This window comes from Panthera onca, chromosome A2, assembly GCF_046562875.1.
Source record: "Panthera onca isolate mPanOnc1 chromosome A2, mPanOnc1 haplotype 2, whole genome shotgun sequence".
In the NCBI taxonomy this organism is placed as follows: Eukaryota; Metazoa; Chordata; class Mammalia; order Carnivora; family Felidae; genus Panthera; species Panthera onca.
In genome coordinates, this window is record NC_138340.1 from 109,293,653 (window position 1) to 109,311,489 (window position 17,837).

The 17,837-nt window shown below is 38.1% G+C and overlaps 1 protein-coding gene across 6 annotated transcripts in view; it reads left to right on the top strand.

The window, feature by feature from the left end:
* The window catches only part of LRRC72 (leucine rich repeat containing 72), a 42,072-nt gene that overhangs the window by 7,668 nt on the left and 16,567 nt on the right, over positions 1–17,837 (top strand). For 5 of the 6 annotated variants that reach the window (XM_060632606.2, XM_060632607.2, XM_060632610.2 and 2 more), the window contains exons 3-5: positions 3,054–3,123; positions 14,038–14,119; positions 16,063–16,173. In XM_060632606.2, the coding sequence (XP_060488589.1) occupies positions 3,054–3,123; positions 14,038–14,119; positions 16,063–16,173 (263 nt within the window). The remainder of the gene's footprint in view (positions 1–3,053; positions 3,124–14,037; positions 14,120–16,062; positions 16,174–17,837) is intronic. The other variant, XM_060632609.2, reaches the window with a different exon arrangement.

Genomic DNA, 17,837 nt, shown 5'->3' on the forward strand with positions numbered 1-17,837 from the left:
TACTGTGACAACAGAACTAACATGTTATTGTCGCCATAAGTCATTGCCATCATTAGTCGTAGGATTTCTTCTCTTTGTCTTCCACTGGCATCACCCCGAAATAAAGGGCAACAGCCCTTTATTGATTTCTAACAGGTTTATGTGCAGAATTTACCCTTTTGACTTGAATTAAAGCCCTTTTAAAAGGGAATCAACTTTATTACCTTATATAATACAACTAGTACAAGAAAATTAATGACATTAATTTGACACAATTGATATTTCAAAGTATTAATGTATTAAAATAACCCTTCTGGGAAATCCTTGGGGAAATCCTCTAAGTGGGACTTGAGTTTCTCTCCTACCACATAATGATTGTTTTATTTCTCATGGGAACGGATGAAGTTAATGTATTATCATTATTGCCCAGTGCAATAATTTAGGTGTACCAAGATCCAAATTCTTCTTCCCAGAAATAGGCTACATATCTACAGTGGAGGAGAATGCATTATGCATATCAGTCTCCTATTAGGAGTTGATTTGAGGAGTCTGGAATATTTTGTGTACCAGAGAAGTGTTCAATGACCAAGAGTGCATGTCTAAAGGACATGCACTCTGCTTGAAGTCTTTTGTTTGGGATACTCTGAGAATTAAAAAACAAAAACAAAAACAAAAACAAAACAACAACAACAACGGAAAACGTTTAAGAAAAAAATACAAGTAAGGTGTGGAAGAGAATGACTGAAAGAAAGAAAGGGCAGGGGTGGATGTTCTTTCCAAGTTTTTACTGAAATTCCACTTGGTTAACATGCAGTGTAATATTAGTTTCAGGTGTAGAAGTTAGTGATTCACCACTTACATATAACATCTGGTGCTCCTCACAAGTGCCCTCCTTGATACCCATCACCTATTTAACAGAATACCAGCTAATAAGTGTAAAAAGAATGAGAGCATCAGAAAAATCAGCATTTTATAATCCCAAATCTTCTGATTCACTAAGTATCATCAACCGAAGCTAAATCCATTGAATAAGTTATTGGGGGACAAGACATACACATAGTCGTTAGAGTTTTGCCCCACACATAACTGCTCAATGACAACATTCATATACTTTTACAATGGAGAAACTTGGCAGATGCAGCCTGAACCCCATGACTGAACTTCCTTCACCAAGAGTGGGGCAAAGTGGCATCACTTGCTTCATAATGTGATGCGGCAATCATTACCTTTGTAACTGAAAAATGGCCCTCCTTGAATTTAATCATGAGGAAGCCATCAGACAAATCAGGAATGTGAGACATTCTCTCAGAAAAGTGTCCTGGGCTCTTCACAAAGTCAGTGTGAAGGTAATAAAAGGAGAGGGAGTGACTATTCTAAATTTAACAAAACTAAGGTATTATACCAACTAAAAATGCAGTGCATGAATATTGATGGGATTCTGGATTGAAACAAAGATGTGCAGGAGCAACAGGGACAACTTGAATATGAAAAGCATGGTAGATGATATTCTTGAATTCAATTTAATTTTTAGGGGTGATAATGGTATTGTGCCTCTGCAGGAGAATGTCCCTATTTGAGGGATACGCATGCTCAAGGTGTTTAAGAGCGAGAGCCCTACGATAAGTCTGCAATTTATGTTGAAATGGTTCACCAAGAAAACTATCAAACAATAAGGACATATATTATATAGATTGGAGATAGCGAGCAGAGGTGTGGCAAAATATTAAAAATTGTGAGGGCTATCCAAGCTTTCAATGTACTATTCCTTCAACTTTTCTGAATTTTGAAATCTCTCCACGTGAAAACTTGGTGAGAAAGTTTCTTTTGTTTAGAAATGTTGTTTGCATGATTTAGAAAATACGTTTTCACAAAAAATAGGAAAATACTAGTCCCTCAGTGTCGCAAAGCTAAAAAAAAAAACACAAAAATTTGTGAAAGGATGTTACCACCAATGAGTTAATGTATATAACATTAATTAACATTAACGATTTTTAAGGGCTTAGAAAAGTGCCTGCCACAGAGTGTGTGCTCTATGCCAGTGTTTGATAAAGACATATATGTGTACGTACCCAGCCTGGGCACACAGTTTCTGCCATTAGAAATAAAAGAGATCTGAATATTTGAGCCCATAGCAGTCAAGGGCTGACTATTCTCAGGATTTTGCCCACTTCACTGATAATTCCCCCTCTCCACCCCAGGCCTGTCCCTTTGCTGAGTGAGCCACATAGCAACAGGACTCAGGACCACCTGTATAATTCAAAAAGGATGGTGATATTTTGATCCCATATTTAATAAACAACAAAGGAAGAGTAAAACACTACCTAGTCTCTGTCTTTTGACATACTGCCATTTCCACATCTTAAGTACAATGTGGCCAAGATCTGGACAACCCCAAAGTAAGAACCTCAAAGACATTGTGGAAGTAGGAGCTGATGGTGTTTTCCACATTTATGTGCAAGTCCAAGGTCTTCCACACTCACTTTTCCCCCTCTGCCCTGTACCCAGTAAAACCTTTTTTTTTTTTTTTTAATATTTATTTTTGAAAGAGAGAGAGAGAGAAAGTGCAAACGAGTGAGCGGGGTAGGGACAGAAAGGAAGGGAGACACAGATACTGAAGCAGCTTCCAGGCTCTGAGCTCTCAGCACAGAGTCCAAAGCGGGGCTCGAACTCACAAACTGTGAGATCGTGACCTGAACTGAAGTCGGACACTCAACCAACTGAGCCACCCAGGTGCCCCCAAATCTCCTTTTTTAATTGTAGTGCCAATAAATGTAATCACAATGAGATGTAAATTTCTAGGAATGTGATCAAATGTTTTCCTTAAGTATTTTCTTTAACTGGCTGACAAAATCTTAATTCAAATGAATGAAGTATAGTGATGGTATTTTGGAAATTAGTAGAGAGGTGTGCCAACAACTTTGAAAGAACAAAGACAGAGGCCTTTACAGTTATTCCAAAGACCTACTATATAACCCACCTTACCCATGAATAAATTAATTGTTGCTAATTAATAGTTAAATTAAATTAAATTAAATTAATTGTTGCTAATGTTAATTTTTTTCTTTCCTTTCCAGGGAACTGACGGAAGTCATTGATCTCTCTAGGTTTAAAAAATTAAAATACTTATGGCTACATCACAATAAGGTAGTTCTATTTTATCTTTAAATAGCTCTATAATTAAATCACAGTCTTAATTTCATGTTTTTGATGAAGCTAATCTTTAAAAGTATTAATATTCTATACTCCTAATTTAAGTAAGAAACAAAATTCTTACGTGATCTGTACCCTCTGGCACTAACAGATGTGTAAAGTCAACTTTTTTTCTTTTAATGGATTATTCCAAAGTAGGTTTTTTCAAGTCTAATTCCTCTTCGTTGGCCTCTCCCAGCTCCTCCTCCCCTTTTATCCCAGGGGTACCTGAAACTGACAGTTTCTGGGCTGTGGCAAACTACGCCCTTGGGCAGGATCCCTTGTAAAGTACCCCAGATCAATATTCCTTCAGTGGTCTGGCATGCACTTCCCAGCACTCACACACCTTTGTCCTGCTGTCAGAAGCCAAGCAGGTGGTCACCTCCCAGTGACCTAAGCCAATCTACTTTCTCAGGAAGTGCCAGACAGTAAGCCACCATGTCCCCAACTGCAGGGAAGTTCACTGAGTATGGCTCTTAAAGGTTCTCTTGGAGGCTAGAGTTTGGGAGGCAGTGCCCTCCCACTGCCTCCCCCATAGTGGGTGCCTGGCTGGGGCTCCAAGTTCTTTCCAAGGCAAAGAGCAGAACTGAACTAAAATGCGAGCTTAGACAATCATCAGTCGGTTATTCTCAACTTTCAAAAATTTGACTTTCCAACAGCTTGTGTTTTGTTCATTATGAATTCATGATCCAATCTTAACATTCTGAATTTCGACTTTCAAATACCAGCTGATTAAAAAGAAATAATTTCAGTTTTCAGCAGTAGTCTGCTTGTCAACAGTAGTCCCAACTCAAAGCACAGAATCCCTAAGCAGCCATGTTTATACAAGCATTTCAATATTACATGGCATTTTCAGTCTTCTCTTTTTTTTTCTTAACTAAGTGGGAAATGGAAAATGAAAGTGCTTCTCATATTAAGTGTAAGTATAAGTCTCGTGAGCTTGAAATGATTTCTGAGAGAACAAACAAATCACCTTCAAGGCCCAGGCGACTAGCAACTGAAATGGAAAGTGTACGCACCACTTAAGGGCACGCAAGTTTAAAACTCTTTTAAACGCTCTGCCAAAAATGATCCTGGGTCACAGTGTGCAACCTCTGATTAGAAAAAGACGGAAATCATCAGAAGCATGGCCAAACTGACTACTCTTTGTTTTTCACGTGTGCCTCTTGTGGTGTTCATCTCTGAAGGAAAGAACGTGTACAAATATCAGCAATGTGTCTACAGGGAAAGATATAATTAGGGATTTTTAAATATCTTTTAGCTTTGTGTTAGTGAACACTATCCCATTTCCAGTCATTGAATTTTCACACAATTGACTTGAGACACATTATATACATAGGAAAGGATGGTACACGCTCTCAACTATTTTATTTTCTTTTGTTTCTGAAGGGCAGTGGGTGGGGAAGGAATGGAGGAGGCTGATTTCTCTTCATGTGCCTGGTTATGTACATTCAACAAACTCACTATATTATTTCCAAAATCATCATCATTTAACTTTGTTCTTTTAAAAAATAGACTTACTTAGTTCGTATAGCAATGAAAAGATACCTTATCCAAAAATCCGGTGTTCATTCGATAAGTAAATGAGCTCCTGTAAGTTTTCCTATGGGTCAATAATTGGCTGGTTGCTAAGCTGCTGAATACTTATAGTCCATGAAAAATTAAAGCCTTAATTTAGGGGGCACCTGGGTGACTCAGATGGTTAAACATCTGGCTTCTGCTTAGGTCATGATCTCACGGACAGTGAGTTGAGGCCCCACTTTGGGTGAGCTCAAGCCCTGCTCTGGGCTCTGCACTCTCTCTCCCTCTTTATCTCCCTCTGCACCTCATGGGATTGCCTCTCTCTCTGCCCCTTGCTCACTCCTGTGCTCTCTCTCTCTCTCTCAAAAATTAATTAATTTAAAAAAAAGAAGTCTTATTCAGGATTCCAAACTCCAATGAACATATTAGCTATGATAGTACTTCAACAAAATCCATGTGTAAAATTTTGATTATTACTTTTCTTTATTTTTTATTTAATTTTATTTTTTTTTTTTTAAATTTTTTTTTTTTCAACGTTTTTTATTTATTTTTGGGATAGAGAGAGACAGAGCATGAACGGGGGAGGGGCAGAGAGAGAGGGAGACACAGAATCGGAAACAGGCTCCAGGCTCCGAGCCATCAGCCCAGAGCCTGACGCGGGGCTCGAACTCACGGACCGCGAGATCGTGACCTGGCTGAAGTCGGACGCTTAACCGACTGCGCCACCCAGGCGCCCCTTAATTTTATTTTTTTTAATGTTTACTTATTTCTGAGAGAGAGAGAGAGAGCGAGAGAGACAGAGCGTGAACGGGGGAGGGGCAGAGAGAGGGGGAGACACAGAATCTGAAGCAGGCTCCAGGTTCTGGGCTGTCAGCATAAAGCCTGCTGTGGGCTCCAACCCACTAACCATGAGATCATGACCTGAGCCGAAGTCAGACCCTTAACCGACTGAGCCACCCAGGAGCCCCACGATTATTACTTTTCTTTAAAATCTAGATAGCACTAGGATGACCGCAAAGAAGTTAATATACCAGCATTGAAATGATGTGTGAAAATACAGTGAAAAACATCAACACTGACACAGGAATGTAAATATTTAGAATTGCAACATTTTGTTAACAATGACCAGAATCTGTGACTGGCATTGTTCTTACATTAGAGAGTATCTTGAACTACCCTCTATTTAGGAAAAACCAAGGCACAAAGTGGTAAAGTAAAATGAACACATCTTTGTTGTTTACTCTTTTATACTCAAGAATTTTGTTGAGGAATGTGTATTGGATATTATTGGTTGTCCATCCAATATCCATTCTTTCTTTTTACCTAAACAGCAGAATCTGAATTTAGGTTTTGGTACATACTTCTCTTTTTTAATCAGGTAGATGACCCCATCACCAGTTGCAGGGAATGGATCCTATACTGTCTAAGCCAATCGGGATAATCCCATCCTCCTTGTGAGTGGCTAGTCAATGAATGGGCACATAACCCAATTATGGTAATAGAGACAGAGGAGGCATCTGCTAGGAGGCTTCTGTGAGACGTTTCCTCAGTCCTAAAAGGGAGCACTAGAAGAGAGGTCCCTTGGTTCCTCGATAATTTCTTGCCTAGATATGAAGCCAGGAACCATCCTCTCAGCATGAGAATGTAAGCAACATTTAGAGAAAAGTACAGCCCAGGGACTCATTGTGATACTAGGACTGAGGCTCTCATAGCCTCTGGACTTCTTGGTATGTGGGGTAATAAATGTTCTCATCTATGTGCCAGTTTGAGTTTAGCTCAGAAGTTACCTGAAGCCAAAACATCCTATCTGATGTGGCTCGTTTTGTACTTACGGTTAGGCTACTGACAGAATGTAACAATAAATGTGATGGTACCTGGTCTCACGATAAAATTAAGAAGGGCAGAGGGAGTGGCTCTCTCTACTCATGGTAAGGGCATGGCATTTGCAAACTACCTGGAATGGAATATGAGAAAGCTATACTCTTGGGAGGCAATGAATGTAGTTTGGTGTATTTGGAACCTAACATGGCTAGAAGCAGGTGTATGTTTCCTCATCATTCTCTAGTGGGTGATAAAACTGGAGCATCTAATCTGACCCTGGACTTGCAGATTCAATAGGTAAAAGTTGCTTCCAATTCCCCAGCTTTCCTAGGTTTGCTCAGGCAACTCTGGTTCCTTTATTATGCTCTCTGAGGGCCCATTTCTTCCTCATACTGCATAGATATTCACTAATTCTGCAGCACCTCCATTTCTGGGTCACCTTTTCTCATCTCTCCTCATGTAATTAGTGGGAGGTCGCTGCTCTTAGATGCACATTAACCGAGGCCCTTTAAATACCCCCTTCTTTGTCTCATCTTCTAGAATAACTGACTGAGGGAATTTTAGGCCCACAGCTAATCCTTACCAACCTTCCATGAGAAGTTGAGTGATTTGCATTTTATACTACACTTTCAAGTGGTCTATACTTTTGATCTTTTTGTGTTTGGGCTCATCACCTCAAAAATTGTTTTTTAATTCATTCAATAATGAACTCTTTTTTAAAAATTTTTTTTTACATTTATTTATTTTTGAGGAACAGAGTGAGACAAAGTGTGAGTTGGGGAGGGGCAGAGAGAGAAGGAGACACAGAATCCGAAGCAGGCTCCAGGCTCTGAGCAAGCAGTCAGCACAGAACCTGATGCAGGGCTCGAACCCATGAACTGTGAGATCATGACCTGAGCCAAAGTCGGACGCACAACCGACGGAGCCACCCAGGTGCCCCAATAATGAACTCTTAATATTGGTGCCACAATGCTAGTATCCTTTTATTTCTGGAAGAACGGCCAGTACTTGGGTATATTTCATTTGTCTCAGATTAGAAGAAGCACTTGATGAAAAACCCGTATGTTGCTTCACCAAGCAACTGTCAAAATGGAATCTGAGTTTCTGCCATGTAGCAAAGACCAAATAGGTGACACATTTTACAAACTAAATCTAAATAAAAGTACCTCTTCTGGCAAAGGTATTGTTCATAAACTTCATCATGTAAAAAATAATTGAAATACTTATTTATAATAACATATTCCATACTAACTAACCAGAGAAATGTCAGATTAAAATAAGCAAAATTGCTTTGAGAAAGATGCTGGACTCTGGGACACCTGGGTGGCTCACTCGGTTGAGCATCCAACTTTGGCTCAGGTCATGATATCAAGATTTGTGAGTTCAAGCCCCACGATGGGCTCTGTGCTGACAGTGTGAAGCCCGGAGCCTGCTTCTGATTCTGTGGCTCCCTCTCTCTCTGCCCCTCCCCTGTTCATGTTCTGTCTCTCTCTTTCTCTCTCTCTCTCAAAAATAAATAAACATTAAAAAAAAAAGAAAGAAAGAAAGATCCTGGACTCATTCTTCTACACCATTAAGATACGTTACTCTTTCCTATCTCCCAAGCATTCAGCACATATTGAGAATTTTGTAAATAGCACAAATTTGATTATTTTAGGAAGGGACATTGATGCTCAAAATTAGCAATTCACAATTTGAAAAAAGAAATAATTATTTTTAATGTGCTGTTTAAAATATTTGTAAAGAGTTCTTGAATTACTACTTTTTTTCAAGTAGCTTTACAACATATATCATGGAATTTTAGTTGGTTCTTTCAATAAGGTTTGGATATATATATTTATATATTCATTTATATATAACATACCTTGTTCTGAAAAACAAATTTAGAGCAGCACAAATCCCATGGCAGAGCATAAGAACTGTTAAGGAATAAAATGAACTAACATGCATTCCATATAATTTGGGCTCTTACATGTTTCTGTTGCCTCAGGTCAACATTAATTCTATCCTTTATGTCAACTTTGTTGAGAGAATTATGTTTTGCCAAATATTTAAAACCTCTTCAAAAAAGTAAATCAACATAAATAACCTAAATAAGGCTTCACTGAATGGTTATGAAATTCATAGATATCTACACTGTGTATCTAGTTATGATTTAAAATGATTTAACCAAAAAATGTAACCTATTTTGTAAAAGGGCATATACAAAAATTTCAATAACATGGAATACAGAGGGGAAAAACATGAGAATAAAAGTCTTTGTATTGGATAAATATAGTTATTCCTGAATATTTTTAATGTATAGATTTTATTTTCACATATTGTACATATTTTGAACTGAGATACAAATGAATGCATTGTTTTCATTTCTTCTACAATAGCACCATAAAAATGAACTTAGGAATCCTGGAAGTATATTGACTTTTTTCTTTTCTTCTCCTACATAATTCAATATGTATTATTAAAACTCTACCCAACTAATACTTAGACATTTATGTAAATTTAGGAGATATTGTGATTTCTGTCATCAAACATACAACAATATACCCTTTTGAGTAACACATAATTATAGAATTTCATCATTTTTTAAAATTTTTTAACACTTTATTTTATTTTTTGAGAGACAAAGAGAGAGAGAGAGAGAGAGAGGGAGACAGAACACGAGCAGGGGAGGGGCAGAGAGATAGGGAAACACAGAATCCAAAGCAGGCTCCAGGCTCTGAGCTGTCAGCACAGAACCCGATGTGGGGCTCAAACCCATAGGCGTGAGATCATGACCTGAACGGAAGTTGGACACTCAACCAACTGAGCCACCCAGGTGCTGCCCCCACCACCCCCCATCGTGTTTTTTAATCACTGGCCTATGGTGATTTGCCCCTAGGTTTTTGAAACTTGGTAGGTTGTAGGTCAGCCAGGTGCAAGCAATTTTTGAGAGATACCCAAATTACCCAAGAGATCAACATTAGATCAAGTGAATGGGGCAAGTCAAGCCAGTGACTCAAGCTGAGCCTGGAAATGAGCTTGACTGACAGCTCAGCTTCCTACTCTGGATGGTAATGAAGTGCAGTGGTTCCCAGCAAGGACGCTGGAGCCTGAGTCAACCTCAGTTCTGCCATATGCTAGCTGTGTAATCTTGGACAAGTTACTCAACAGTTCTGTACCTCAGTTTCACTTCTTAAAATAAGGTAATGATAGTACTCTTACCTTATGAGTTTATCATGAAGATTAAATAAATTGATATACGTATCATCCAGAAGACATTAATTTGAAAATATTTTGAATAGAAAATACTCTTAGTTTGAGTAATGGAAACTTTTAGATTGAGTGATGAAAAATATTCCAAAAGCCAATATATACAACTTTAATTGGTTCTTTCAATAAGGTTTGGGTATAAATATATTTATTTATTCATTTATGTAAAACATACCTTGTTCTAAAAACGGCTTAGAGCATTTGAAAAATGAAATAATAATATTTAATGTGCTATTTTAAATATTGGTAAAGAATTATTTGGATTACTACCTTTTTTTCAAGTAGCTTTACAATATACATCATGGAATTTTAGTTGGCTCAGTATATACTGGACATATATGTTTAGAGATTAATTCTCTTCTATTTTTTGTCAGTTTCACACCAAATATTTTTGGGTATATTTTAAATATGATTTTTGGTGAAAAACATTGCTGATATAGTAGAAAAATAATTTATAGAGTATTTTCCGTTACTTAAACTGATAATATTTTCTATTACTTCAAAGTATGTATGTTCAAATTAATGTCTTCTGGTTACTTTATATAGAGGTTCCTCTTTTTTAAGGAACCAAATTATGGTGTACTATAGGCCAGTTTTTGATCCAAGAGTCAGACAGACTTGGATTTTAATCCTTGCTCTGTTGTTACCTTGAGAAAGTTGGTTAACTTCACGGAGCCTCAGTTTCCTCCTAGATAAATAAGGGATAAAACAAATAACAAAGGGCTATTGTAAGCATCACACTAGATCATGTCTGTAAAAACATCTAGGTCAGGGGCCAACTAACAGTTAGCATTTAATAAATATGACTCTTCCCTCTTCCCTTGACTCTAAATCAGCAGTTATCAACCAGCAGTGACTTTGCACACAGACCCCCACCCCCATTCTTTCCCCTGCAAGGGGACATGTGGCACTCTCTGGAGACATTTTTGACTGTCACAAGTGGAGTGTGTGTGTGCTACTGGCATCTAGTGGATAGAGACTAGATTTGCTGTTAAACATACTATAATGCACAGGACAGCCCTCCCAATCCCAACAAAGAATATTCTGGCCCAAAATGTCAGTAGTTGTAGAGGTGGAGAAGCCCTAAAAGAATGCCTCCATGGGGCTCCTGGGTGACTCAGTCGGTTAAGTGTCCAACTCTTGATTTTGGCTCAGGTCGTGATCTCAGTTTGTGGGATCATGCCCCACATCTGGTTCTGTGCTGACAGTGTGGAGCCTGCTTGCGATTCTCTCTCTCTTCCTCTCTCTCTCCTTTTTCCCAGCTTGTGCTTCCTCTCTCTCTCTCTCTCCCCCAAAAGAAATAAACATTTAAAAATAAATAAATGAATGCCTTTTCAATTCTAAATTCATGCTAGCATAATTTTTTCTCCACTAGTACTTCAGTGGTTACCTATAAGTGCTTTAAGTACTCTCAACTCTCTCTCTCTAAAAATAATAATAATAATGGTGAAATAAAAATAGCTGTGATTTATTGAGCATTTGTTATGTGCCAAGTCTTGAGCTAAAATAAATGATTTGTGAAATGTCACATCCAATATAAATCCTAAGGCGATCCTTAGAATTAATAGCGTAGACTTTTCTAAATGGATAATTATAATAACGTTTTACTTTAACACTGTCAGTATGAATGTCAGAACAATCAGCATGTGTCCAATTCTCATGCCTAGATCTTGCCTTCAACAGCTTACTACATTGCAATGCCTATTCAGTCTTGTGAATTCCACCTTAGAGCTGTCTCTCTCTCAATACCCTCTACCTCTCTTCTCCCTGTCATTACTTTACTCTGGGCCACCATATATTCTTCTGAATTAGCGTAACACCCTTTTTTTTTTTCAACTCCTCCCATTATACTTACTATCCTTTCTAAACCATTTTCTTCTCTGCCATTTTCTTTCTAAAATAAAATTGAACAGTAACACTTCTGTGCACAAAATCTTGTAATAGCTCCCAGGGTCCTCATGATCTGGCTTTATCTCTTTCCTCCCCATTCTCCTATGCATCTCACCCCAACAAACAGTGCAGTCTTAAAATCCCAGTCATCATGGTACAATGACATTAATGCTCTTGTGAAAACTGTGATGCTATAATCAAGATGAAATTATGGAGTTTATTAGTATTCTTCCTGCGTTAATAAGTAATGCAAGAGAAATTAAAGCCCTGACTAATTAGAAATGTTCTGTCAATGTGTGGTCGGGCAGGCAACTGGAAAAGAAGAGAAGACAAAGTCATGCTTTCCAATGGGGTTTGTTTTCTATATTTATGTCGGGTGTGGCTATCATTAGATCAGGGAGTGGTAAGGGGAAGGAAGGCAGTGAGTTGCTGTCAGGAGGCCAGAAGGAAGAGTAGAAAGGGATAGGAAGCCAACTGGGATCCGCCCCTCATTGTGTTGGTAGGTCTCCTACCTGGGAAGAACACAGCCCCTCGTATGACCTAACAAAAGCTGTGGTGAAATTACTGGTGGTCCTCCTGCATGGGCGCTGACATAATTTGGTGCAGATGAATCTGTGAAATGATGAGATAAACAGCACATGTGCCTTTTATAGCTTCATAATTTGCAAATGTTGCAAATATAACAACAACAGAAAAATAAAAAACAATTCATTAAAGAAATCAGTTGTGCAACTTGGGACACAAATCTAACATAGCTTTTCTGAGCTATGAGAGGGCGTGACTAAAATTCGCAATGAATCCTCACTTAATCACACGGTTGGCATCTATCTGAATCAATCCATCAAAGGCCAAAAACATTTCACTGATAATAATTCCTATGATAAGCTTTAATAAACACTTAAAACTAATGTATAATCATGAGCATATACTTTTGTATTTATAAAATACGAAGCACTTGGTCAATAACTATTAATGGGAATAGTCTCCCTGATAGATCCTGTACTAAGTAGACAGATAGCCTTATATTTCACTTACCTGCAGCTTTTAGAAGATACCGCCCTGCCTCTGACTCATCCATCCTCACAACTCAAACAAATTGTTAAATTTTACCCAAGTCATAGAGTCAATTTTTTTTTTTTTTAATGGAGTTTTGGTAGAGTAACAGAGCCACTTCTGACATTCAGTTTAGAGTGGAATACCCCATTTCCTGGGTATAGTACTTAATGGTTCATTTGAGGAATTTCAAGAGTGCTTTTGACTCTTTGCAGTTCATATAACTAAATTTCAAAACTGATCTTAAAAACAAGATGTGACTTCACCATATTGTTAGGAAAATGGGGGAGGGGGTGGAGGCAATAAGATACCGAAGAAATATGGTTTTCCTTTCCTTAATGAAGACATAAAACTAGCAAGCAAGTGATTAACTGTAGAAGTCAAAAGAAGTGTGGGAGTGGTCAAGACAATGGAGGTTCATGGGCGTGGAGGTTGTCAAGAAAGTCCTTGTTTAAAAAGATGGGCTGTTAAGCAACAGGATGATGTTGTGCCTTGCCCTTTCCTTGCCCTAAGAGTTGTGGCTGGTCAGGCTGTTAGCACTGGGCCTGCCCTCCTGTGTGCATTCAGATTACACCATCCTCTGCTAAACTGAGATCTGCTTACAGAAGGACACTGAGCTGGAGGAGCAGAGATGGTTCATAGACTCCAAGAGCTGGAGCAGGTGCAAGTTTCGTGAAACAAAAAGTGGGTCAAAACAGGGTGAGAAGAAGACAGTAGTGAGATGCCAGGAGATCAAAGGATGGTTTCAGCAAATCCCCCGAGGAGGGGACACCTCCTATGGAGGTCCACTCAAGGATGGTTTGATTCACTCTGCCGGCCAATGGCTGATCCTTAAGAATTATGGGAAATGTAGAGAGAAAAGTCAAGCAGGCTAAAGAGAAGGCGTGACTCACACACAGCTGCAGAGATGGCTTCACTGTTGAGGACAGAGCCCGCGGCACACACTAGTCACTCAATAATGTGTGATGGTGAATCAGTGGGTACACGGGACCACCTCCAATGAGACTGCAGGAGGCAGAACTGGGAGGGAACAACGTTAGATAGAGCAAAGGGGCTAGGCCAGATTACAGGGGCCTCGAAAACCATGCAAAGACGTTTGGTCAAGACATTATGAAAGGTTTGTCTTCAATGATCTGAACACATCCTTTTCATCACAAAGTCCTCAGACAGTCCAGATGTGAAATCATGGCCCAAACCAATAGGTGACAAATAATAATAACAGCAAACATCAAACTTCTATGATCTCATTATAACTTTATACATATATGTATATACATACACATTTATATATATAATTACTATAGAAAATATATTATTATCTCTCATTTTCAGCTCCATGGAATAACATTTCTAACTAGAAACTATTGTCTGACAGAACTATATCTAAACAACAATGCCATATTCGAGATAGAAGGTATGTCTTACATTTTTTCTGCTGTTTGAATAGATTTTCAATTGAGTAATAATTGGTAACTATCATATAGCTAATGGCAGGCAATGATCTGTTTTAATATTTCTGTTGGTAATATGTAGTGAAATCTATTTTTTTTAATGCTCTTATGGGGATGCTTGTGTGGATCAGTCATTTAAGCATCTGATTACCAGTCAAGTCATGATCTCGCAGTTTGTGAGTTCAAGACCCACATTGGGCTCTGTGCTGACAGGTCAGAACCTGGAGCCTGCTTTGGATTCTGTGTCTCCTTCTCTTTCTGTCCCTTCCCCACTCGCGTGCACTCTCTTTCTCTCTCTCTAAAAATGAATAAACATTAAAAAAATAAATACATAAAAATAAAATGCTCTCATATACATTTCATTTTAAGAAATGTGCTTTAGGGGCGCCTGAGTGGCTCAGTTAATTAAGTGCCGAGTTTGGCTCATGATCTCACAGTTCCTGGGTTTGAGTCCCAGGTCGGGCTCTTTGCTGACAAGCCTGGAGCCTGCTTTGGATTCTGTGTCTCCCTCTCTCTCTGCCCCTCCCCTGCTCGTACTCTGTCTCTCAAAAAATAAATAAATGTTAAAAAAAAAAAAGAAAGAAATGTGCTTTAGACTACAGTTTTAGTGAAATATTGTCATATACCTTATTCAAAATGTAAAAGAATGTTTTAAATAGAAATTTTGGGGGCGCCTGGGTGGCTCAGTTGGTTGGGCGGTCAACTTCGGCTCAGGTCATGATCTCGCAGTCCGTGAGTTCTAGCCCCGCGTCGGGCTCTATGCTGACAGCTCAGAGCCTGGAGCCTGCTTCAGATTCTGTGTCTCCCTCTCTCTGACCCTCCCCTGTTCATGCCCTGTCTCTCCCTGTCTCAAAAATAAATAAACGTTAAAAAAATTTTTTTAAATAAAAATTTTGCCACTCAAACTTTATAAACTTTATGAAGATTTTATAAATACTCTTAATGTTTTTAGTGACTATAATTTTTGCCAGACAAATTCCTCTTTCACTCTGAATTAATTTTACGTATCTAAGCTGACAGTTTCAAGTCAGGTATAAAAGTACATGATGTACTATGATCATGAAATACAAAAGGTACAGCACAAAACATTTTTTTAATATCATGTATCATAGGATCAAAATACCATAAATTTTAAGATCCACCGTGAGTTCGGGGCACCTGGGTGGCTCAGTCCATTAGGCATCCTACTCTTGATTTCTGCTCAGGTCATGATCTTACAGTTTGCACGATGGAGCCCTGCTTCTGTCTCTGCACTGACAGTGCAGAGCCTGCTTGGGATCTCCCTCTCTGCCCCTCCCCTGCTTGCACACAGACACTCTCAGAATAAATAAATAAACATTAAAAAAAAAAAAAAAAAGATCCACCATGATTTCATGTACTGTGAAGAAAGAAAATCTTCCAATTCAACTATGATGTGGCTATAGTAAAGACACAACCCACTTTCATTTATGCTAAAAATGCGGGGAAATGTGAAATTTAGAATCAAAAGTAATGTGAATATTCTTCCTATTGTGTGAAGAAAATATTTAGCTGCGCAATTTCGGGGAAAGTACCAATTCAAATGAGTAATTATTCCCTTGATTGGCCTTATAAATCTAAGTAACAGTGACAAAACAAAACACAATAAAAAGAAGAGTAAAGAAAATAACCTCTCTGAAATCAAACAGAAAAATGATAGCTACAGGAAAAAATGTAAAACAATAACAGTGGGAAGAAATTGACTCTACATTCCCACATCACACTCAATCATTCAAAGTCTTATGTTTTGTTGTATTCTCAATGACAATTCACATCATTAGTAGTGACTCCTTTTACCAGCTGAAATGTGTTCTTTGCTTTTGTTTAATTGGCATGTTTAATTAGCATTAAAAGCATTTAAGATTTTGTACAAAATAATGTTTTTCAGGCCTGCACTCTCTACCTTCATTGCATATCCTCCTGCTACACCACAATGAGCTAACGGACATTGACGCAACAGTGAAGGAATTAAAGGGAATGCTCAATCTGAAGAGCCTAAGTATTCATTTGTATATTTATATGGCCATAAGTTAAAATAGTAGTAACACAGGAAAGGTTGCATTTTTTAAGTTTCAATTAGATCAGTGGTATAACTAAATACTTAAATATTCCTGAAAAGAAGACTAAATCTTATTCGTTTTAAAAATACGTTTTTGAAAGAATAACAGGTGGAAAACATTTTTTGGAGAATTGATATGGCATCTCAAAGGGAAATGATGGAAGTGACAAAAGACTTACATGTTTACACCTGTATGTTTGGTTTTATTTAAAATATAAATGTTTGCACATATTATGTGATTCCATTTATATGATGTGTCCAGAATACATACATCTATTGCGATAACAACACTGAGAGTTCACTATTTTTAAATAGATTTCTGTTTGTCCACTGCTGGGAGGGAAAGGGGGGACTGGGGAGTGATAGCTAAAGAATTAGGGGTTCTTTTGGGAGTGATGAAATGTTTTAAAATCAACTGTGATGATGGTTGCACAACTCTTTGAATATACTAAAAAACATGAATTGAATACTTAACAATGAGTGGTATGTGGTATGCAAATTATATTAATAAAGCTGACACCAAAAAAATTAAAAATTTTTAAAGCTTTACAGTGGGTGAACAGAAAATTTCATTCATGTATACTGAATCACCCCCAGGAAGGAGGTGACCTACGTAGTGGAAGGCAGTGTGAAATGGGTTGGAAAAATAAATAATACATAGTTCTTGCTCAATAAGCTCATACTATTTTTTTAATTTTATTTTTTTAAATTTACATCCAAATTAGTTAGCATATAGTGCAACAATGATTTCGGGAGTAGATTCCTTAATGCCCCTTATCCATTTAGCCCTACCTCCCTCCCACAACCCCTCCAGTAACCCTCAGTTTGTTCTCCATATTTGAGTCTCTTCTGTTTTGTCCCCCTCCCTGTTTATATATTATTTTTATTTCCCTTCCCTTATGTTCATCTGTTTTGTCTCTTAAAGTCCTCATATGAGTGAAGTCATATGATATTTGTCTTTCTCTAATTTCACTTAGCATAATACCCTCCAGTTCCATCCATGTAGTTACAAATGGCAAGATTTCATTCTTTTTGATTGCCGAGTAATACTCCAGTGTGTGTGTGTGTGTGTGTGTGTGTGTGTGTGTGTATACATACCACATCTTTATCCATTCATCTGTCGATGGACATTTGGGCTCTTTCCATACTTTGGCTATTGTGGACAGTGCTGCTATAAACATGGGGGTGCATGTGTCCCTTCAAAACAGCATCCTTGTGTTCCTTGGATAAATACCTAGTAGTGCAATTGCTGGGTCGTAGGTAGTTCTATTTTTAGTTTTTTGAGGAACCTCCATACTGTTTTCCAGAGTGGCTGCACCGGCTTGCATTCCTAATAAGCTTATACTCTTGAAGGGTAAATAACCTGTACACAGGTAGAACAGAAGACAAATTATTTTGGGTGTACCAAGGAAAAAGACACTCAGCCCAATGAGTGGGCTTTCAAACTTTAGAGTTTGGAGACTTGTTTACATAATGTCGTGAAATTGATGTGTTTTTTTCCTATTTATTTTCTATTTATTTCTCAGACTTGCCTGAAACAGTGTTTTGAGTATGTGTAAAATGGTGTTGATGGTGGAGATTCTGATCAGATCAATTCATAGAGT